This window comes from Aegilops tauschii, chromosome 6, assembly GCF_002575655.3.
Source record: "Aegilops tauschii subsp. strangulata cultivar AL8/78 chromosome 6, Aet v6.0, whole genome shotgun sequence".
Taxonomy (NCBI): Eukaryota; Viridiplantae; Streptophyta; class Magnoliopsida; order Poales; family Poaceae; genus Aegilops; species Aegilops tauschii.
In genome coordinates, this window is record NC_053040.3 from 2,433,719 (window position 1) to 2,457,515 (window position 23,797).

Genomic DNA, 23,797 nt, shown 5'->3' on the forward strand with positions numbered 1-23,797 from the left:
GCGAACTGTTGAAAAGTATCCTTCCTGTTGGGTAAGCGGAGGCACAGTTGTGTGGACTCTTGTGCCCCTCGGATTCGGCATCCGGAATGGACATGAGAGACTATCATGCTGACACGCTGGGAAGCAGCCTCGCCGTCATATGGGCCGAAACACAACTGGCAGGAAACCAGATCCCGGAGGCACTGTGTGCCAAAGTTGTTTGCTAGGAAATGTGGGCTCCCAAAAGAGAGCGTCGCGCCTTCAATGCCACACCAATGTTGGTGGCAATGAAGTTGAGCGTAAGATACTATTACATTAAAGTTACTCATAGACTAAGGTAAATAAATAGGCAAATAGTAGGAAGTTTACCGCACCTGTCCAAATATGTTAAAAAATAGTTTTGTGAAGGACCGAGAGGTTTTAAGTAATCTATTAGAGTCACTCACAGACTAATGTAATCGATCTATATGTATGGTCCATGGATTTAGGTTTTAAGCAGTGTTTCTAGTATAAACTAGTAATAATGGACGTGCAATGCACGTTTATATTAGGTAGGATATTAGTTGCACGTTATATTAGGTAAGATATATCTGTTGCACGTTGGTATTTGGTAAGATATCAATTACTTTTTCGCGGGAATGGGAGGATATTAATTACATGGCAGATTTCATGAGATAGCGTTGAGTCAAAACGTGTTTATAACCAATGCCAGTGATGGGTAATTAGAGCGTTAAACGTGTTTGGTGCTCAATATTGGAGCAATTTAAACCGCTAGATAACATGATTTGACGGTCGAGATGGTTTGGATCTGCCCCTTTGGGTCTTTTTATATTATATTGGTATAGATGAAAACTTCATGTGCACTTAGCATTCGGTATATTTATTAAAAACTCTATGAGTTTTGACTTTAAGCAAATTTTTAAGAGACTAGACATATTATTATTGCTTCCAAACATAACTCTGTTACTCCAGGATACAAAGTTCTCAATGGTTAAATGAAAGCTTCAAGTGCAGTTGACATAGTAAATATCCATTAAAGTTCTATGCGACGATGCAAATCTTGCAGTTGCAGAAGCCGAAGACCACACCATCGCACCAATACTGCGTGATTTTATAATACCAACGATGTTGGCAATGATAGAGGCATTCGGACTTTATACATAATGTCATCTTGTCGCGCTTAATCTCACAGTTCTCTGTGCATCTCAAATATATTAAGGGTTAGACCATAATAGTGAGACATCAATTGTGACAACATACCATGTCAAACTATTGCATAATTGGTAACAAGTATTATTCCTCCACGGCATAGAAACAATGTGCTTCAACATCATATTTAAGAAACTTCCAGTTGTACCATAAGAAACCTACTTCAGAAGAACAAAAGCTAGCTAGAACATACCTGCAGTCATACTGCTTCCTAACAACACAAGCATCACCATAAAACAAGCAATGGAAGACCGTTTGTCCATGCTTGAATTCCACACCCGACGAGGTCCAAGGAACAATATATAATGTCAAATGGATAAGGAACGAAGTATCTCATCTATAAGACTTAAAGGCAAATAAAGCTGCATCCAAAAGATATCATGACCACGGATCGGCAGGTGGTCCCCACTAAGGCTAAAGGGATAGATGATCACAAATGGATATGGTCCAGCAAGCCATCTATAGACCTCTAAAAAGGGACATAATGAAATGCATGCAAGAGATAACATGACCAAAGAAAAACCAATTGTCTTGACTTGCATTTAATCTATTATATTTGAAAAGTACTAATCACCAAGTGTACAAAAAAATTATTTAGTGCTGGGCCAAATTGTTGTTGGGACCACATGCCATGCTGGAGAGGATACCGTGGCCCCAGCGGATACCTGTGAATGTCACCCTTTATTTATTTATTATCCAAAATTAGCCAAAAAGAATCCATGCACTTTCTGTCATGGGTGTTACTCAGTAAATTTCACATGTAAAATTCATCCTAGTTGTAGATATCTCTGGTGGGCTGATGAGTTGTTCCTTCCATGAATGCATCTACCTCTGATTGTTACTCCTAGAGGATTTATAGCATGATGATAGTAGTATGCCACACATATCCTGAATGTTTGTCGATAAAGCTTCTTTTCCAAACTGGTTTCGATGAGGTGGTGTTGAGTATCGTGATTAGTTAGGAAATATGAGATGGATTAGAATTTGTTCTGACTTGTCTTGTACTCCAAATTGATCATGTACTCCTATATATACACGCCCACGAAGATCAAGCAATAAACAATCGATTCTCACAGGTTTTTTCTCTCTCGCCGGTCAATTGGTCGGTGATCTTTTTTTGTTCTTTGATCTAAGATCGAATTGAGTTGCCCGTCCGTCGCCGTCTCATCGCGCGTCACTACTCCAACATTGGCTCATGGCCTCCACAACTAGGGGTGGGCATTCAGTAGAAACTGAAAATTCAGTTTATATTGTTCGGTTAATTATCAAATTCGGTTTACAAAAGTAGAAAACAAAATTAACATCCAAAAACAGCTAACCGAATTTCGGTTAACCACAAATTCGGTTCGGTTTTCAGTTTAAACGGAAAATATACTTTGTTGCTTACAAGCTTACAACTCAGCTGTGATCAAACTCGTCTGTGCACCCCCACCCTCTTCTATAACTGAGCATGTTGTCCCTTGAGAGTACCTACGCGATGTGGGACTAAACAAAGTCGCTGCACACCACCGGCTCTCAGAAGTAGTGGTATTAGTTATTCCGTTTGAGGCTTTGGGCCATGCAATTGGTAAAAGGCCCATACCTAGAACGCAAAAGGTTGGCTTAGCTCACACTGGGCCGTCTGTATGCCCATTAATGTGTATTTTGCAAACGAGCGCCACGCGCTGGGCTGACCCACTCTAATATTTTCTCTGTTTTTCGAAAACGTCAATAAATGCTGGCACTAGAGTTCGAACCCGCAGCCCCTCCATTGCAACCACTACGGTGTAACTACCAGGTCACCACCGCGCTAGTGCAAAGATAGTTCGTTTTTCTTCTTTTATTTGTCATTCAGTTCGGTTTATTCATTTTTTTTTCTTTTTTCACATTCTTTTTTTGTTTTCTTTAATGTACGGTTTTTTTAAATTTGTGAAGCTTTTTTCTAAATTTATGAAGTTTTTATATCAATTTCTAAACTTTTTTTTCAAATTCTATGAACTTTTTCAAATTTGATGATTTTTTTATAAATCGGTGAATTTGTTAAATTTCGCTGAACTTTTTCTTAATTTCGATATTTTTTTCCATTTCGATGAACTTTTTTCAAATTCGCTAAACTTTTTTTCATTTCCTATGAAATTTTTAAAACGTTTTACGAACTTTTTCAAATTGGTTGAACTTCTCGAATTCAATGAATTCTTTTCCCATAATCCACAAAACTTTTTTTCAATTTTTTAATGAACGGTGAACTTTTATTCAAAATAGATGAACGTTTTTCAGAACTGATGAATTTTTTTTTAAATGAATATTTATTTTTCAAAATTGATGAAATTTTTCAAAGTTTTTGAACTTTTTTAAAATTGATGATTTTTTTCTAATTCATGAACCTTTTTTTAGTTCGTGGTTTGTTTTTACATCTATGAAGTTTCAGATTTTCTTCACATTTTTGTTCAAAACTCGTGTTTTTCTAATTTATATACGTAGTAAATAGCATGGTTATACGTACCTCTTAAACAGATCGCGCCTTAATAATTCACTAGAGCCTGTGTGGTATAGTGGTTGGCAAGACGCGCGCCTCGCCGCGAGCGACCACGACTAGCGCTTGGCCAGACGTGTGACATGCGGGAGGCTATTCGGTTTTTCTTTCGGTTATAGGTTTCATACCGAACCGAGCAATTTAATTTCGGTTATCATAAGTAAAAACCGAATTTCATTGGTTTTTTTGGTTTCTATATTGGTTCAGCATTTGGTTGGTCGGTTTTTATGCCCACCCCTGTCCACAACTCTCCTCCATCCAGATCGGTTGCTGCACCCCGGCTTCACGCTTGCATCAGCGTGCCATTGTGCGAGGTCGATGCTTGGTAGTGTCGCGTCGCGTGGCCAAGGCACCCCGCGCGGTGTGGCCGGCCGCTTAAGCTGATACCTGGTGCACCTGCCTACGTTGCGTCATTCATGCACATACATCTAGCTACATGCACCCTTGCACCGTCTTGGATGAGGACGTATTGTACTTCGAGAGCTGGATTCGCTCTGCATCACCGCCGCCGCTCTTCTTCCGCCCGGATCGCTGATGCCGAAACACACAAGCCCGTCGCCAGTGACCGGAGAAGATTCCGCATGGATCGCTGCTCCAACATGTGCCAACTAAATTTTCACTTTCCATTTTCAGTTGAACTAATGGTCTATATTTTTCCGCATCTTCTCTTTTGTAAATATATGAATGGATCTCGTAAATCATGTATTTACCACGAACCGTCCTAATTAACAGCATATACACATTGTTTTACTCCCTCCGCTCCAGAATATAAGGTGTATTGATATCCATGCAAGTCAACCATTTGAATGTTTGACCAAGACTATGGAATAAAATAACAACATTTGCAATACCTAATAGATAAGATATGAAACTACTTCTCATGATGGATCAAATGATATAAATTCCGTATTGTGGATATTGATATAGCTTTCCCAAATAATAAAGCATGGTCTGCTTCTAGTCGCCCGTCGTTGAAATTGCCCCCAAAACTGCTGTAAATTACCCACCATGCCACCCATAAGTAAAGAAAACGATTCAATTTTTTTTCAAAGTCGTCGTCGTCGGAAACGGTTCTTATAAGGTCAAACCCTGATGTATCTCAAGGGACTCAAGTATTGCAGTGGCTAGAGCCTCTGTTTCTTGCGAGGGAGACCCGGGTTTGATTAGAACGTTCTGCCCTTTTACCTCATCTTTTTTCCTCTCTTAACAGCAAGCGCGCCTCCTCCACCCTACACTTGTTCATGGGCCGACCCACCATTCTTTTTTTCTTTTCTTATTTCTGTTTCTGTTTTTCCTTCTTTAAATTAACTTGGAATTTCCAAAAAGGTGCGAGTTTTGGATTTTTTTTGAGAAATCGAAAATGTTCATGAATTCAAAAAATGTTTGGAAAATTTTAAAATGTCCGGTATTTTAAAAAACTTTTGCATACTATAATAAAAATCATGATTTCAAAAAAAATGCTCACGAAATAAAAAGTACTCATGATTTTATCGTGTATTGAAAACATATTTTGGAAACTAAAAAAATGTTCCAAAATTCAAACAGGTCCGTAAATAACAAACAAAATTAACCCACTTACATAGAGGTCTCTTTTGGATCTATAGACGTCGTTTTATGAATTTATTTAGTACAGCGCATGTTTCCTAAAAAAATAGTTTATGTGTTTTGTTCAGCGTTGAGCCACACAAAATTGACACATGTTCCTATGTGTTAGTTTTTGTAAGCTATATGAAAATGACTAAATGTCTAATTTGCCCCATACACATCTATGTTTATTCTTTCTTTGGCGGCAGACATCTATATTTATTCTAACACCACAGTTTTGTTGGTCTTGGTAAAATCGCGACGTTAGGTCAAATCGTGATGGGACCATCACATTTTTAGCTTTTGAAATGACTTTCTAAAAGTTCCTTATCTCATTGTGAGATGATTCAGACATAGTTTGTTAAATCACATTTTGAAAGTCCTTATCTCATTCTGGCATATGTTTCAGACTTTTTTTTTTCTCAATCACATCTGCGTAATCTGATTGTTTTTCTCCCGTTGCAATGCGCGGGTATATTTTCTAGTTTTTCTAAAAGCTTGGTCAAACATGCACTCATTTGACTTTTGAAAAAACAAATACACCTTATATAAAGGAATGGAGGGTGTAGCTGATTAAAAACGTACATAGTGGAGGACCAAGTTAGAGCAGATACCAGAACTAAGCCAGTCTTCCCTGCAGATTGATAAAAAAAATAATGTAGAATCATGACCATAGATCATTTCATGCAAAGTTAACTTTAATGCACGGTAACTACTACTACTCCGTCGGAGGGAGTACAATTTTGTTGGACAAATGGATGGGTGCGGCAACGTAATCCATCATAGTCATGGTTATTTGAATAATGAAGGAGATAACCATAAGCTCCAAACAAATCTTCATAAATTACTTTATATTTCTTTTTTTATTTATGAGAGAAAAGTGGGCCCCTCACCCCTCCGATTACATATACAGAAACTATGGTCTTGGATGCAAACTATATCTGCTAGATCCAGAGAGAGGTCCAAAGACTAACGACTAGGACATATTTAGGCACACTTTGGCCAAACATTTACACACTGAAGCGAACTTGCAAACATCACAAAACACGGGAACTTCATTACAAACTAAGGGAGGAACAAAGCAAAGCAAAAGATCTTCAAAGCGAAGCTGGAGAAATGCCTTGGCAGCAGTGCTGCAACTGTCGCCGGGTTTTTCCTTGCCTACTTTGAGCACCTTGCCGTGCTCCTAACCTAGACGCCGCTACCACCACTCTTCTTTCCGGTCCACGGCGTCTACCTTGACACCGGCCGCCCCGACTCGGCATCGATCATGGCGCCCCTCACACAGCCACACCACCCTAACCTCTTGGTTACCTCAACATCAGCACAAAGGGCTAACGCATTGCTTGAGCAACCTCGTCGGTTTCCACTCCAACCACGACTCCCGTGATGCATCGACCTTGTTATTCTTCAGTCTCACCGTCTGCGTCGCTACCGTTGTGACTGCGGGGATGTTAAATATCGTGATTATTAGAAAACATGGGATAGACTAGGAATAATTCTACATTATCTTGTAATCCAAAAAGATCATGTACTCCCGTATATATACCCACGAGGCTCAAGCAATACATCAACAATTCCACCAATTTCCCCTCTATTCCTTCTACATGGAGAAATGCCTTGGCAGCAGTGCTGCAACCTGAAGAACACCCTGATAAATTCTGAGCACACCAGGCCTCCAACCTAGTGAAGCTCAAAATATCTCACTTGCTGTTTGTTCTATCAGTCCTGTTTCCCACTTCAGCGCCTCTGAAGTGGGATCATCACGCGTGCTGCAGACAAGGATTAAAGTGGCACTCCACTCACCCAACCCAATCTAGTTGTGAGGTCATATCGTCTTTTATTTCGTACTCTATGGGTGTCTTTTCTTTTCATCTATACATACGATTCAATCGGTAGGTTAGGTAAAGTCATGCTACTGCCCAACTAGATGCAAGCATGCATATGTATATAGGAGTAGTTTTTTTTTCTTCTAGAGCATTGCATGTATACCAACAAGCAACTGATCGTGATTGGTGTATGAAATGTGAAAGTTACAGCTACAACCGAAATGAGTGCACTGTGCACGGCGTGCACTGATCGTGATTATTAGAAACCGCGTACTTAAAGGTGCATCCCTGTCCGATAGGAAAGCTACTAGCTTTGGTCACTTTCCGATATTGTCAAAGAAGCTTTGGTGCTAGGCTTCTTGGATTCAAAGGGGTTTTAATGAAATTTTGGAGGACACTAATCCTTAGAAAATTTTCCTCTATGTGTTGTTTGAGTCGTAGAATAGCAATGCATAGAGAGAATGTTAAAATAAATCCAAGGCATGTAGTCGATCATTCGAGGAACAAGCAACCACACGAGCACGGCACCGAGATTTGTTAACGAGGTTCACCGATATGACTACATCCCTGAGGCCTGACTACGGACGCTCCTCCCCATGACACCGCTACAATACCGCACCCGGTCGCCCTGGACGTCGGCACATGCCGCTGGCTTCCCCTGCGTTCATGTGCTATTATGTTGGCATAGGTTACATCGTGTGTCTACCCTCGCTATATATGAGAGGCCTAGGATAAAAGTGTCCTACTAGGACACGACTCCATATCCTATCTAAACACGATACTGCTCAGAGTCCAACTGTAACCTACCTTGTACCCTATATTTGACACAACTCTAACAGAGAAAAATCATAGGACTCATTTTAACTAGATTCCGTAAAAAATAAATCCATCCACGCAAACCTCAAGTTTAGAATCCTACGACTTTCTTGTGTACAACAATACATCCTACGGGCTTCTTTATTCTTACACCTCAAAATTTTCTATAAAAAAGGTGTAGTGTGTTTATACAAAATTTCAACAAAATATATTTCAAAAAAATATATATTCATATATAGTCTACACAAAGGGGAAAACGACAAATACATAATTTAAAATAGGCTTATTTCAATTGCACTTGGGCTTTTTTTTTGTAGGCTACAAATATGTGTATGGCTTAATTAAACTTCTTGGGTACGCAGATAACATGTATATGTTTTTACATGAATTTTCTTATTTAAAAAAAATAGCTTTCTACATGATTTATAAATTCCATGCTGACAGCCATCTGCTACCCTGCTATCGGTTCAACAGAATTACTGAAAGTGATCAGGTTGTTCACAACTTGGGCAACTGTATGCTTCTGCATGTTGCTCTCCTACAATCAACTGAAAACTGCCACATCTATCCGGACGAAAACTACTCAAACTTTTTTTCCTGAGTATTACTCAATCAAACATTTCTAAAGGACTTTTTATTGTGGTTGGCTGCTGGTTGGAGCACTAAGCGGAGGCGTGCAGTTCCGCGTCTTGAAAAAGGTAAAAGCTAACAAGCCCAATCAGAGTTGGAGTAAACAACGTACATGCTTGTCCAGCCTTGATTGGCTGAATTCGCTTATAAATAGGAAGATCGAGGAGCACGCACTTGCAAGTACGTAGCAACACAAGCTTAGCCATGACGATGAGGAAGCACCCCTCCGCGTCCTCTCTTCTTGTAGCACCGCTGCTGCTTATGCTTCTTCCAGCGTTTGCTCTTGCTGCGGGGAGGCACAACTTAATCACTAGAGACCCTCAATACAGCCCACAGGCGAACCCAAATCCAGAACCACTACCAGGAAAACAGCCAGATCCAAACCCTCAACCATTACCAGACCCACAACCACTGCCGGGACCACGACCAGACCCAAACCCGCAACCACTACCCGAGCCTAAACCCAACCCACAACCACTGCCAGAGCCACAACCTGATCCAAACGCTCAACCATTACCAGGACCGCATCCTGACCCAAATCCACAACCACTGCCAGAGCTACAACCTGATCCGAACGCTCAACCATTACCAGGACCGCATCCTGACCCAAATCCACAACCATTGTCAGGCCAAATCCCGCAACCGTTGATGGGCCCACAGTCAAGCCCGAACCGGCAGCCACGACCAGACCCACGGTCAAATGAATACCCTCATCCATTAGCAGGATCACAGCCTGTTCCCAATCCACAACCATTACCAGACCCAAACCCGAAACCATTGCCGAACCAACAGCCAAACCCAAACCCTCGGCCATTACCAGGACCGCAGCCTAATCCAAACCCACAACCATTACCAGACCCAAACACAAAACCATTGCCGAACCCACAGCCAAACCCAAATCCCCAGCCATTACCAGGACCGCAGCCTGATCCAAACCCACAACCATTACCAGACCCAAACCCGAAACCATTGCCGAACCCACAGCCAAACCCAAACCCTCAACCATTACCAAGACCGCAGCCTGATCCAAACCCGAAACCATTGCCGGACCCACAGCCAAACCCAAACCCTCAGCCATTACCAGGACCGCAGCCTGATCCAAACCCACAACCATTACCAGACCCAAACCCGAAACCATTGCCGGACCCACAGCCAAACCCAAACCCTCAGCCATTACCAGGACCGCAGCCTGATCCAAACCCACAACCATTACCAGACCCAAACCCACAACCACTGCCAGGCCCACAGCCGGACCCGAATGCACAACCAAAACCACCACTTGGGACACAAGCAAAAAAGGAAAATGTGGAAGCAAACATCATCCTAGAGGAGCCGCTAGGATGAGATGTTCGTGTACTACAACCGCGCCAGATATAGTACACTCTCATGACTTATATTGCCAGCTGGATTAAATAAGTGGCGTGTTGTACCCACCACCATCAAGTCATTCCATGCTATATAATGTCAAGATCAATCAAGATTAGGGTATGATGCCCATGTAAATCTTGTGGTTCTCCTGACTTACTTTTCTAGCTTCTATGGAGGATAAGTATGTGTGTGCTGGTTGTACTATGATTGTGTAATGATATATATTAAAATTTCTACTTTGTACCTTTAGTTTTATCATTTTTTACATGAATTGTGTGGAAAGGATTTACCACGAGCTTCAAGTTTGTGCTAGTAAGAAAGGTGGAAACTTATTTGAAGGGTAAATCCTAGCGCAAGTTTAAACTTAAGAGTGAACAAATCATGGCGAAATTTGTAACATGAAGGGAAACATTTCATAAAATGAAAGTTTGAGGTATAAAGTGGCTAGGATTCTAGTTTGGGTCAAATGTTGATTAGCTACGTATATTACACTTAGATTTTTGAATTTACAGAGAATATTGGCACAGATTACTTTGGGCTTATCTCGCCCAAAAAAGAACTGTTTTCTCTATAGGTAAGGCGGTATTTGGTCTAGTGGGGGTGTGCACGCTTGTTGCTACGGGGCAAAGACTTGTCTGGATTATGCCATCAACGATGATGTGGCGGTTGCTAGTGTCGTTATTCCTTCTTGGAGGATCGTCGTGCAGCTCTTCGATCTTGCCCACCCTCGGGGTGTCTTTGAGTGATAGCCTAAGGCCCCTGTTGTGGGGTCGGGCAACATTGTCGTTTCTGCATCGCTCCCCACTTAGGGCGCCGTCTTGAAGATTTATTCCCCTCCGCACTTTTCCTGGGTTGGATGTGCATATCATCACGGTTGGATGGTGCCCAGCCGATGATGCGAGTGGTTGGTGTTGGGACTCGGTGGCGACGACGATGGTGGCGAGCGGAGCTGGGTCGTGCCTGGCCCTTCTGAAGTTGACAGTTGGGTGCGCCAATGGGTACGCCTATGCTTGTTTCAACAAAGAAGGTGGAGCTGCATACGGAGGGGAGGGGGGCTGCGACAACGATGACTCCATGAAACTGGTTTCAGTGGACGGTGCTCTCCAGAGGTTGTGCTGGACTAGCTAGGTCGGTGGGAGTCTTGCAATTTTCTCGAGTGAAATTCATCAGCAAAATCCGAGCTGCCAAGTTGTCGATGTCTGTGGCCGATTGTTTGGCAGTGGCCGAGACGGTTCTCGTGTATCGTTCCGAGGGAACTTGACATGTCACCCATGTCGCAGTCAAAGTCAGCTTGCTTGATCAGAGGTGATTTTTGTTGATTGAGAGGAGGATATATATAACATAGTTTTCTTTTTCTTTCGAGGAGGATAACTTCCTTTTTTTTCCTTTCGAGGATAGCCTTAGCTTTTTACCTTGAGCAATTAGGATAACCTAGATTACTTTTTGTTGATTGAGTCATTTGTTTTGACAAAGGGTGGATTTTATTGACTCATGATGATGCATCAAGAGGATATAAAACACAAGCACACACCCGGACTCTGCATAGTTAGGATGCACACAGTCAACATCGACTCACACATAAACACGCCGACAACTAGAACAGTCATATTAGATCAAAGTTATGCGTAGGCGTGGAAAAAAAGTTGCAAAGTTGGTTGAGTCATTGAGAGGAGGATACCATAGTTTTCATTCATCGCTTGGCATTGCTTGGGCCCAGTAGCACATGGAGTCATTTGGCCTCACGTACGCGTCCGCACCGAGCGCTCAATACAATCGAGTTCTGCATGTCTCAATCACTTGAGCGTGCAGCCGAGGCCGGCCGGCCGGCCGGCGGTGATGCCGATGTCCGTAGAACTCGATTCAAAGTCTCCGCTGATCTCTCTATTGCATCCATTCCACTTCCCAACACGTACGCACTCTATCCCACTCCTCGCCGGCCGGCCATGGCAGTGATGCCGATGCCCACGCCCCGATCTCTCATCCTCCTGCTCCTCCTCGCCACCCCCTTCTTCATCCTCCTCCCCCACCCCTCCGCCGCCTCTGTCTCCCACCCGGACCTCATCCTGCCCAAGGTGGTCAACGACAACGAGGCCCACGTGGTCGTCCTCACCGCCGCCAACTTCTCCTCATTCCTCGCCGCCCGCCGCCACGTCGTGGTTGACTTCTACGCACCCTGGTGCTACTGGTCATGCAAACTCGCCCCCGAGTATGCCGCGGCCGCGTCGCACCTGGCGGACAAGGGGCTCGATGTCGCACTCGCCAAGGTCGACGCCACCCAGGAACGTCAGCTCGCGCGCGCGCACGGCGTCGAGGGATACCCCACCGTCCTCTTCTTCGTGGACGGCGTGCCCAGGCACTACCCCTACTACGGCGAGAGGACCAAGTAAGAGCATCTCTAGCCGATCCTTAAAAAATAAAGGAGTAAAGTTAGTGGAGTAAAATAGAGGACGCAAGGGGCCGGAGGTGTTTTTTTTTTCTTCTTCATCACCGCTGCTTCGGCAAGGGCCGTCGCTGCCGCCGTCAGCTTCCTAGCACCTTTGGCACTGCCAGGACCCAGGAGTAGAGGAAGGGCAGCCGACCGACGCCGGACAGGCAGTGGCCACCCCTGTGACCTTGCTACCAGCAATGGCAGCCGGTGTGGTGGACCGGACAGGATTTTCTATGCCTAATCTTTTCTTCGGTGCGGGCGGCGGCGATGCACCGGTGGGGTCCACTGGTAGAAAAAAGCCCTTTAGTCCCGGTTCACAACAGCCTTTAGTCCCGGCTGTGCAACCGGGACTAAATATGCGCAACTAAAGACCCCCCTAGTCGCGCCTCTTACGAACCGCGACTAAAGGCTTTAGTCCCGGTTCTTGTGGCTGACCGGGACTAAAGGCCCGTCCACGTGGGCGCCAGTGGTCCGTCGGGGCGGAGGACCTTTAGTCCCGGTTCTCATGGCTAACCGGCACTAAAGGCCTCCTCCGCGGGTTTAGGGTTTTAGCCCCCCTAAACTTGGTTTCTTTTTAATTTGTAGTGTTTTATTTCTTTTATATTTTATTTTGTGTTTTATTTTAATTTTGATGAAGTTTCAGTACACATATTCTACGCTACTATATACATGCATATGAAATTTCAAACAAGAAGAATTCAAGAGGAATATATAATATATATTCAATCTCGGGTGACCATATACAACTTCGAACAAGTTTCCATACACAATTAGGATGGATGACCATATACAACTTCGAACAAGTTTCAATCTCGGGTATGCATATAAATTTCTTCGTCCTCGGTATAGTGTTCTCCTTTAGGATTGATGGCTTCCCTCATGAAAAATCCTGCTAATTCTTCTTGAATTGGTCGGAAGCGAGCTTCTGGACTAAGCCTCCTCCGCAAGTTATCCGTCGCGTTCCGCACGCTATCCGATGCCTTCCGCTCAGAGGTGTGTCTCCGGATGTTCTCACAAACATAGTATCCACATAGATTGGTCCCCGGTGGCTGCTTATCCACATTAACTAACCTTCTGAAATCTAGCTCATGTTTGAATTCACCGACAATTTCTTCTGAGAACCGTCTCCAAACCCTACAGGGCAAAGAAAATTAAATGAACAAGGGAGTTATTAGTTACTTGATATTAGGAAATGAACGAAAGAGACCGATCGATATAGAGCTCAAATGATTGAAAATAATTACTTTTGCAGCATTTTTCTCATGTCGGCCCAATGCTTTGGATCCGAATCCATAGAGTCCATGATTAGAACTCTGGAGGTGTGAAGTTAAATATTTAGCAGAATCCAGTGGAACCTGCGGACACGTTACATATACAGTCATGCATAACTCATCGATTAGACATACCATGCATGGAGTAAACAAAAGAGAATGGGCACAAGAGAGAAACACTCACCCAAAATGGTAAGGAAATAGAATATGACTTTTGAGTTGATGCTTTCTAAGAAACTTGTACAAGTCTTTCTCCATGTCTTCGGGGTGATGTTGTAACACATGTCCATTAACGATATGTGGGTCAATGAACCCAACATCATGGATGTTTCTTATTTTGCATTCCCAAATCTTCAATCTGCATAATAGCGTACGCAACAATATAGTTAGGACAATATATATATATATATATATATATATATATATATATATATATATATATATATATATATATATATATATATATATATATATATATATATAGTGCAGGCAATGAAGAACGAGATGAGGTAGAAATAAATCACTTACAGAACGTAGCAACTCAGCATAGATTTGTCGAGGTCGCACAGATTGAACAACTGGAACAATTCACTCATATGAACTTGTACAGAGTACTGTTTGGTGTGATGCTCATCTGTAACATCCGCATAAACATATTCTTTGTCGGCCCATGTTATGAATTTCTTGTACCAACGTAGCAGATTTCGCATTTGTGGTGGTAGACTCTTTTCCCGCGCAGGCTCGACGAGAGGCCCATTCCGCACATATTGTAATGCTATCTCACATACTGGCGCATCCTCAAGGCCTAAGAAGGCACGAAGAGTCAAACCCATCTCGGACGCTTGTTTCATGGCACTCGCTACAGTCAATCCAAGTGCTGCCGCAGCTGCTATGATCTCGGGGTCCTCTTCCGGACCGGCTTTCACTATGAGCGGGGGGATCGATTGTTTCTTCTGCATCCCGAGCTGGTCAACTTGTTTCCCGCTTTTTTTACTTTCTTCTTTCTCCTCCTTCAATATTTTTGCTTGCCTACGAAGTTCATGTCCATAGTCGTCAGGCATATTCAGCTCGGCTTGGGACGGTGTCGTCAAAAAATCCTTAGCCCACTTCTTTTGCTTCTCAGTGAATACTTGCTTGGGCTCAGGCTCTTTTATCGCCTTCATATCCGCCTTCCATTTCTCATAATCAGCAGACGCGGCCAATTTGGTTTCAGCTTCACTAAGTTCCCAAGGCCTTGGGAGGAGAGGCTTCAGTGATGGCTCCGGTACCCTTGTGGTCTTAGGTACATAAGGGTCCGGGTTAATAGTCCAGGAGCGGGTTTCCTTGCTGTCCGCCTGCTTCTGCTTCTTCGCCGGAGGTGGATTGGGGGGCGTCGTACCCGCCGGAGGAGGATTGGGGGGCGTCGTACCCGCCGGAGGTTGTGGATCGGGGGACGGCGTCGAATGGCGTGAAGGAGGTGTAGGTGAACCACCACGACCACCACCACCGCCACCACCACCATCGGAGGGGGGTGGACTTGCTAGCCTTGGCGCCTCGCCTGGAAACACTATGTACTTCTTTTTCCATAGAATGATCTGGCGCTTGACATCTCCAAGTCTTCTCTCCCCTTCGGGTGTAGGTTTGTCAATCTCCAGGTCCTCAAACCCTTGGACTATGTCTTCCACCGTGACACGAGCATAGCCATATGCAATGGGGTTGTTGTGGTGGAGTGCTCCAGGTGTACAGGGTAAAGCACTGCCGCTAGCTACCTTCGTGGAAACGTTCCCCACGGGATAATGCAGATCACATTCTTTCATCTCCTTTACATCATCCACGGGGTAGTGAGGCTTCGGTGCACGAATCTCGATCATCGGTGCACTAGCACCAGGCGGGGCATCCGTGGAAGCCACGCTGCTTCTCCGTTGCTGGCTTCCGCGATCCGCTTCATGATCTTCATGCGGCCCTGCAGCCGATTTTTCTTTTACTAGTTCATGCACGGTCTGCTTCAACTCATGGAGTTCCGATGCAAACTTCGTCATAAGATCTGCATCCCGGTCCGTCTTTCTCTTACGGCTTCTGTAACAGTACGGGTCATTGTCCTGGGAAAACCCTACTTTCCACGGAACTTTGCCTTTGCCTCGTACACGTCCTCCGTGTTCATCATTCCCGAGGGCTGTTGTCAGTGCGTCTTTCTCTCTGTTGAACTTGATCAAGCCCTCTTGAGCTTGGGTCATTGCGTCAATAAGGGCTTGGGTGGGAGCAAACTGTCTCTGCCGGTGAACACACACCCCTATCTCCGGGTCTAGCGATCCCCCATGCCCGTACCACCAGCTTTTGGCCCTTGGGTCCCATCCCTCTGTACCTAGAGGGATTCCTCGCACCCTCAGGTCCTCCTCCATTTTCTGCCACCTAGGCTCCGAAAGGCGGTATCCTCCTGGCCCCATAATATGATGGAACTTTTTCTTACTCGCATTATCCTTATTTTTTTCGATATTTCCTTGAAATGCTCCGATTGCTTTTGCCTCACAAATTCTGGCCAATCATCTTTCAGTTTCTCATGTTGTCCATTGAAATCCGGAGTCTTGCCCTTGTTGACATAGTCACGGGTTAAATTTTTCTTGAAGTTCCGGAATGCTTCGCCCATCTTCTGAAGAGCGAACTCTTTAACTAGCCTCCTCCTCTGACGTCCACCCGGAACCTCGTTACCGAATTCATCGACTTTGTTGTATTCCGGAGGTAGAATGAAATGTTCCATAAGCTTTCTCCAGCAATCCTTTTTCGTTCTCTTGTCGACAAAACTGAAACCAAGACGTGCCTTCTTTGGCTCCTTCCATTCCTGGACGGTGATCGGGACGTTGTCTCTAACAACGACTCCGCATTGGTTGATAAACTTTGAGGTGTGCTGTAGGGGCTTGCCGGTTTCACTGACAAACTCAATGGCATATGTTTCTCCTGTTTTCATCGCCTTGGATTTGCCACGCTTTGTCGTACTCGATCCGGAGGGCTAAAAAAAGAAAGAGAGTCGCGCGCGTTAATACATATGTATTCACATTTCAGTAAGTTTGTATCACGAGAGGCTCAATGTATATATATACCTCGCCGGAGGTGGTTGCTACTTGCAATTCGAGATCGTCGTTTGTTGACGGTTGACCTCCGTCGACAATGTCCGTTCCTTCACCTTCTTGATCATCGACAATCTCTGTTCCACCGTCAAGGTTCAGAAAAGAAGAGACTACATCCTCTTCTTGCTCATATTCTGAGCCCGGCACATAAGGAATCTCGTTGTTGATGATGCCCATTAAATAACGTTCAGCCTCCGGATCCCTAAGCGGCTCGGCTCTATCGTCCGCCATATGTCACTCCTGCATGTAGTAAAAATTCTTTAAGTATAAAGGAATTAAAAAATAAGATTAAGGGGACATAGAGGAGGAGGAATTAAAAAATAAGATTATTGAGCACTGCCAAGTATTTTGTTTTTCCTTTTTTTCCTTTCCTTTTTTTCCTTTTCTTCTTCCTTTTCTTCTTCCTTTTCTTTTTCCTTTTCTTATTTTGTTTTTCCTTTTCTTCTGTTTTGGTTTCTTTTGCATTGGTTTCTTTTGTTTTGTTTTCTTTGTTTTTCTTTTTGGTTTTCATTTGGTTTCTTTCTTCTTCCTTTTTTCTTTCTTCTTTCTTTTGGTTTTCATTTGGTTTTCATTTTTTTCTTCTTCCTTTTTCTTTCTTCTTTTTTTCTTCTTCCTTTTTCTTTCTTCTTTCTTTCTTCTTTCTTTTTTTCTTCTTCCTTTTTTTCTTCTTCCTTTTTTTTCTTCTTCCTTTTTTTTCTTCTTTCTTTTGGTTTTCATTTGGTTTTCTTTCTTCTTTCTTTTTGGTTTTCATTTGGTTTCTTTCTTCTTCCTTTTTTCTTCTTTTTTTCTTCTTCCTTTTTCTTTCTTCTTTCTTTTGGTTTTCATTTGGTTTTCATTTTTTTCTTCTTCCTTTTTCTTTCTTCTTTTTTTCTTCTTCCTTTTTCTTTCTTCTTTCTTTCTTCTTTCTTTTTTTCTTCTTCCTTTTTTTCTTCTTCCTTTTTTTTCTTCTTCCTTTTTTTTTCTTCTTTCTTTTGGTTTTCATTTGGTTTTCTTTCTTCTTTCTTTTTGGTTTTCATTTGGTTTCTTTTGTTTTGTTTTCTTTGTTTTTCTTTTTGGTTTTCATTTGGTTTCTTTCTTCTTCCTTTTTTCTTCTTTTTTTCTTCTTCCTTTTTCTTTCTTCTTTCTTTCTTCTTTCTTTTTTTCTTCTTCCTTTTTTTCTTCTTCCTTTTTTCTTCTTCCTTTTTTTTTCTTCTTCCTTTTTTTTCCTTCTTTCTTTTGGTTTTCATTTGGTTTTCTTTCTTCTTTCTTTGGCAAGGACGAATGGTTCGTCAAGGTAACCAAGATTGTTGAAATCCACCATTGTCATTCCGTATTGCTCGTCCACCTTTACCCCACCTCCTGTTAGCTTGAACCATTTGCACCGGAACAAAGGGACCTTAAAGGAGGGTCCATAGTCAAGTTCCCATATCTCCTCTATGTAACCATAATATGTGACCTTTTGCCCATTCTCGGTTGCTGCATCAAAGCGGACACCACTGTTTTGGTTGGTGCTCTTTTTATCTTGGGCGATGGTGTAAAATGTATTCCCATTTATCTCGTACCCTTGGAAAATCGTTATAGTCGAAGATGGTTTCTTGGCCAACATGTACAGCTGATCTCCAACATCATTGTCATTCATTAAATGTTTTCGCAACCAACTGCCAAAGTCTCCATGTGGGCCTTTCTAATCCAGGATTCAGGCTTCCCCGGATTGTCCGAGCGTAAAATATTCTTGTGTTGCTCGAAGTACGGAGCCACAAAGCTGGAATTTTGCTGAACTGTGTGGTGTGCTTCAGTCATAGAATGACCGTCCATACATATCGTGGATTTCCTTCCGATCTTGCCTTTTCCACTTAGTCTCCCCTCGTGCCGCGATTGAGAAATACCAATCGGCTTAAGGTCAGGAACATAGTCAATACAGAACTCAATTACCTCCTCATTTCCATAGCCCTTGACGATGCTTCCTTCTGGCCTAGCACGGTTACGAACATATTTCTTTAATACTCCCATGAACCTCTCAAAGGGGAACATATTGTGTAGAAATACAGGACCGAGAATGGAAATCTCTTCGACTAGGTGGAGCAGGAGGTGCGTCATAATATCGAAGAAGGATGGTGGGAACACCAACTCGAAACTGACAAGGCATTGGACCACATCGTTCTGTAACCGTGGTAGATCTTCTGGATTGATTACCTTCTGAGAGATTGCATTGAGGAATGCACATAGCTTCACAATGGCTACTCGAACATTTTCCGGTAGGAGCCCCCTCAAAGCAATCGGAAGCAATTGCGTCATAATCACGTGGCAGTCGTGAGACTTCAGGTTTTGGAACTTTTTCTCCGCCATGTTTATTATTCCCTTTATATTCGACGAGAAGCCAGACGGGACCTTCATACTGCTCAGGCATTCAAAAAAAATGACCTTCTCTTCTTTGGTAAGAGCGTAGCTGGCACGACCTTGAAACCATTCCGGATGCCGGTCATCTGGATCTTTCAAAAGTTGCTGGTCCTGCCGTGCTTCCTTTGTATCATTTGTCTTCCCATACACGCCCAAGAAGCTTAGCAGGTTCACGCAAATATTCTTCGTAACATGCATCACGTCGATTGCAGAGCGGACATCTAGGACTTTCCAATATTCTAGCTCCCAAAATATAGATTTCTTTTTCCACATGGGTGCGTGCCCGTCAACTCCCCGCGGAACTGATTGTCCGCCAGGACCCTTTCCAAAGATGACTTTCAAATCCTTGACCATATCAAATATCTCAGCACCAGTACGTTCCGCAGGCTTCGGCCGGTGATCTGCCTTGCCGTTGAAATGCTTGCCTTTCTTTCTTACGTTATGATTTCGGGGAAGAAATCGACGATGACCCAGATACACGTTCTTCTTACAATTAACCAAACGTACACTTTCAGTCTCATGTAAGCAGTGCGTGCATGCATTGTATCCCTTATTTGTCTGTCCCGAAAGGTTACTGAGAGCAGGCCAATCGTTGATGGTTACAAAAAGCAACGCTCGTAGGTCAAATTCCTCTCCTTTGTGCTCATCCCAGACACGTACACCAGGTCTGGCCCACAACTGTAAAAGTTCATCAACTAATGGCCTTAGGTACACATCGATGTCGTTCCCGGGTTGCTTTGGACCTTGGATGAGCACTGGCATCATAATGAACTTCCGCTTCATGCACAACCAAGGAGGAAGGTTGTAGATGCATAGAGTCACGGGCCAGGTGCTATGGCTGGAGCTCTGCTCGCCAAAAGGATTCATGCCATCAGTACTTAGACCAAATCTTATGTTCCTTGCGTCAGCTGCAAAATCTTTGAACACTCTGTCGATCTTTCTCCATTGCGTTCCATCAGCGGTGTGTCTCAACTCCCCGTCGGACTTACGGTCCTCTTTGTGCCATCGCAACGACTTGGCATGCTTTTTGTTCATGAACAGACGTTTCAACCGTGGTATTATAGGAGCATACCACATCACCTTGGCGGGAACCCTCTTCCTGGGTTTCTCGCCCTCAACATCGTCACTAGGGTCATCGCCTCTGATCTTATAACGCAATGCAGTGCATACAGGGCATTCATTCAAATTCTCGTATTCACCGCGGTAGAGGATGCAGTCGTTAATGCATGCATGTATCTTCAGAACCTCTAAACCTAGAGGGCAGACAACCTTCTTTGCTTCGTACATACTGGCGGGCAACTCGTTATTCTTCGGAAACATATTCTTCAACATTTTCAGCAAATTTTCAAATGATGAGTCACCTACACCTTCCTGTGCCTTCCATTTTAGCAAATCCAGTGTGCAGCCCAGCTTTTTCAGACTATTATCGCATCCTGGATACAACGACTTTTTGTGATCCTCTAACATGCGATCCAAATTCTCCCTATCCTTGTCAGTTTCGCAGCGTCTCCGTGCATCAGCAATGGTCCGACCAAGATCATCAGCGGGCTCATCATGTGCCTCTTCTTCACCTTCACCTAACCCTTCCCCACCTTCAGCATCATCCTCCATGAAAGTATCACCGAAATGATCATGATAGTTGTCATCGATATCATCCCCTTCTTCATCTTCTTCCATTCTAACCCCTCTTTCTCCATGCTTGGTCCAACAATTATAGCTTCGCATGAAACCGTGCCGAAGCAGGTGCATGTGAACGTCTCTTGAGGAGGAGTAACCCTTCTGATTCTTACAGACAGCACATGGACAGATAATAAAACCTTGCTGCTTGTTCGCATTTGCCACTACGAGGAAATCTTTCAAACCCGTAGTGAACTCGCCGGAGAGTCGGGGACCGTACATCCATTGCCGATTCATCTGCATTATTATTATATAAAGTATATAATTAACCATCATGCATTTGTTAAACTAACTAGCTAGAAATAATACAAATTAAACAATGAACTACACACATGCATATTTTATCAATGACACATGAAAGGTTCAAGTTGCTAACCGCGATCGCGGAGGAAAAATAAATGAGAAAGCTCAAGTGTGGCTCGGACACTTCATATCATGTTTGTTTCAGGCTCTCGGGCATTTCATCGAACACCTTGTGTGCATAGGAGGAACCAAAAGCAAACCCACCACCCCCTTCTGAAAATTGTGAAGTGAGCTGAGTGAAGTGAAGTGAGCTGAGTCCTATATATAGGGATGGGCCTTTAGTCCCGGTTGGCCTGGCCAACCGCGACTAAAGGCCTTCGGGGACCTTTGGTCCCGGTTGGCCAGGCCAACCGCGACTAAAGCCCCTCCCGTCCGCCAGCTGGATGGGCCTTTAGTCCCGGTTGGCCTGGCCAACCGCGACTAAAGCCCCTCCCGTCCGCCAGCTGTCGACCGAGCGCGCTGGGCCCAGATAGTTGGTCGCGGGTCTCCTCCCGAACCGCGACTAAAGGCCCCTTTTGTCGCGGTTCGATTGTTTTGGGGACTAATGGGGGCGTATGGAAGCCTCTTTTTCTACTAGTGGTCGTGGAAGGGTCTTGAGAACCCATTCTGGCCGTGGCAACGGTCATGGGCGGTGATGGTGGCGTGTGGGTCCAGCAGCGGGAAGTATCACGCCAGGCGGGGGAAGAAACGGGTGGGACGGGGGGGTTTTACTCGGCCGGGCCGGGGATAAGTATATTTAGGCGCCGCGGGCCAAAATTTCGGCGGAGTAAATTTTTTACTCCTCTAACCGATTTAGGACTTCGGCTGGGTGCAGTTTAGAAGAGTTAAACCAAAATTTTACTTCTCTATAGGATTTTAGGGGATCGGGTAGTGATGCTCTAAGTGAGTAGGAGAGAAAATACTTCTTCATTCCCCTCGCTGTCTGCTGTTGTAGCTTCATTGTTGTGATTTTTTCATTGCCTCAGGGACGCCATGGTCGTTTGGGTATCCCAGAGGTCGGTCCCTGAGGTGCAGAACGTCAGCACCATCTACGAAGCCGAGAAGATCATCACCGGCCACGGCGTGGCTGTGCTCGCCTTCCTCGACTCCCGCTCGGTACGTTACAATCCCAGCAAAGTCTAGCAACAACCATGTTTTCCCAAGATTGATGACTATATATCAACAAATGCTATAGGGTGCTCACGGTGATGAGCTTGCCGCTGCCTCAAGGCTGGAAGATATGAACAGCTTGTACCGGGCTGTCAACTTCTACCAGACTACCAGTCCTGATGTAGCCAAGCTTTTCCACATTGACCCGGAAGCAAAGCGCCCATCACTAGTCCTGCTCAACAAACAGGAGGAGAAGTTGACCCTATATGGTATCTTCTCTAACTTGCTTTAGCTTCAGCGCCAGCCCCTTTGCTTTCCAATTCTATGTACTGAGTTGGTATGACTTAAAATTGGATAATTATAATAATGCTATGTGTGTCTTGCAGATGGCGAGTTCAGAGCGTCTCTGATTGCCAAGTTTGTTTCGGACAACAAAATCCCATTGATCACATACCACCATCACACAGGAAGCCGCCTCTCCGATATTTGATAATCCGATCAAGAAGGAAGCAAATCCGATCCTGTTGTATGCCATGGGGCATTTTTTATATTTATATGTATCGATGGAATTGATGAATTGAGTTGAACGAAATGGAAATGCTTGTTTATATGGATGCAATGCAACGAACCCAAAGCAGCAGAGCAATGAAGTTGGTAGAGTAGGGTAGGGTACTCCATTGAGCTGCACGCAGGGGAGGTTCAAGGAATTGCACACTGGGGACGCATTGTAAATGAACCTCGTTAATAGTTATCTAGATTTTTATAGAATCTAATGCAAAGTAAAGAAAGTGATTAGGTTGTAAAATATTGCCCTGGTAGACTGAACATACAACAAATAAATTTAGTTAGGAATAGATTAATCTTTAGTTAGAAGTTTCTTTGAAAACCACAAATAAAATTGCTGCTGATTGCTTGCCCTCGATACGTAGGGATCCATAGAGGAAGTACAGCTAGCTCCTAAGTGTGGTATATGTCGCTGTACTTTGAAATTGAGCCCTAGATCATGCACAAATACTCTGACTCAATGGCACGGCTCTGTGGCAGAATCAATAGGGCGGTTAACACCGTGCAAGCAACCTCATTTGAGTAGTTTCTCCTAGCGGCCCTCGGCCAAGCGGCGGCAAGTGCCCATTGGGTGCAAATAAATCGCATACAATTCTCTTCTGGCGTAAAATACCGGTAATGCAATGTGTGTGTACATGTAACTGAATACCAGTAACAAAGTCAATCATTATTGTTATTGTTATCTAATCAGAAGACAGTTACAACGTAACAAGTTGATGACGAGGGATACAAGCACGGTTTTCATCAGTAAAAATGGGGGATATTATGATTTTAAGACCATGGATTGTCTGTTCAGTGCCAAAAACATGAACACTTCTATATTTGAACATTCGTCTTCATAATTGATAAGATATTTCTTCAAGAGATTGGGAGCAATTCCGCCGGGTCAATGTGTAGCTCTGTAGAATGCTTGAATGATGTCGCACGCTCACCTGCACTTCAAGCTTATTCAATGCTTGATGCTTAGTAGATGATTTATTTTTCCTTTTCTTTCATGTTGGATGAACCCGTCTACACAATATGACAATGACTGAGTCGTGCAACCTAAAAAAGGGGTCCAA

At 43.8% G+C, this 23,797-nt stretch overlaps 3 protein-coding genes and 1 long non-coding RNA gene across 4 annotated transcripts in view; 2 read left to right on the forward strand and 2 right to left on the reverse strand.

Annotated features, from left to right (window-relative positions):
- LOC109756710 (FAM10 family protein At4g22670) overlaps nt 1-23,797 on the reverse strand; it is a 153,863-nt gene that overhangs the window by 46,215 nt on the left and 83,851 nt on the right. The gene's annotated exons all lie outside the window — the stretch shown is intronic.
- On the reverse strand, nt 896-1,534 carry LOC120966032 (uncharacterized). Its single transcript, XR_005759003.3, has 2 exons — nt 1,382-1,534; nt 896-1,175 (listed from the first exon to the last, which is right to left on the reverse strand). It is a non-coding gene; the product is annotated as an uncharacterized lncRNA (long non-coding RNA).
- Nucleotides 8,737-10,166, forward strand: LOC109756695 (uncharacterized). The gene has a single exon (XM_020315532.4). The coding sequence runs from the start codon at nt 8,764-8,766 to the stop codon at nt 9,901-9,903; it is 1,140 nt and encodes a 379-aa protein (XP_020171121.2). The 5' UTR covers nt 8,737-8,763; the 3' UTR covers nt 9,904-10,166.
- Nucleotides 11,055-22,816, forward strand: LOC109756626 (protein disulfide isomerase-like 1-4). The gene is made up of 4 exons (XM_045229490.1): nt 11,055-12,310; nt 22,049-22,178; nt 22,258-22,441; nt 22,559-22,816. Exons 1-4 carry the CDS (start codon nt 11,712-11,714, stop codon nt 22,660-22,662), a joined length of 1,017 nt encoding a protein of 338 aa, XP_045085425.1. The 5' UTR covers nt 11,055-11,711; the 3' UTR covers nt 22,663-22,816.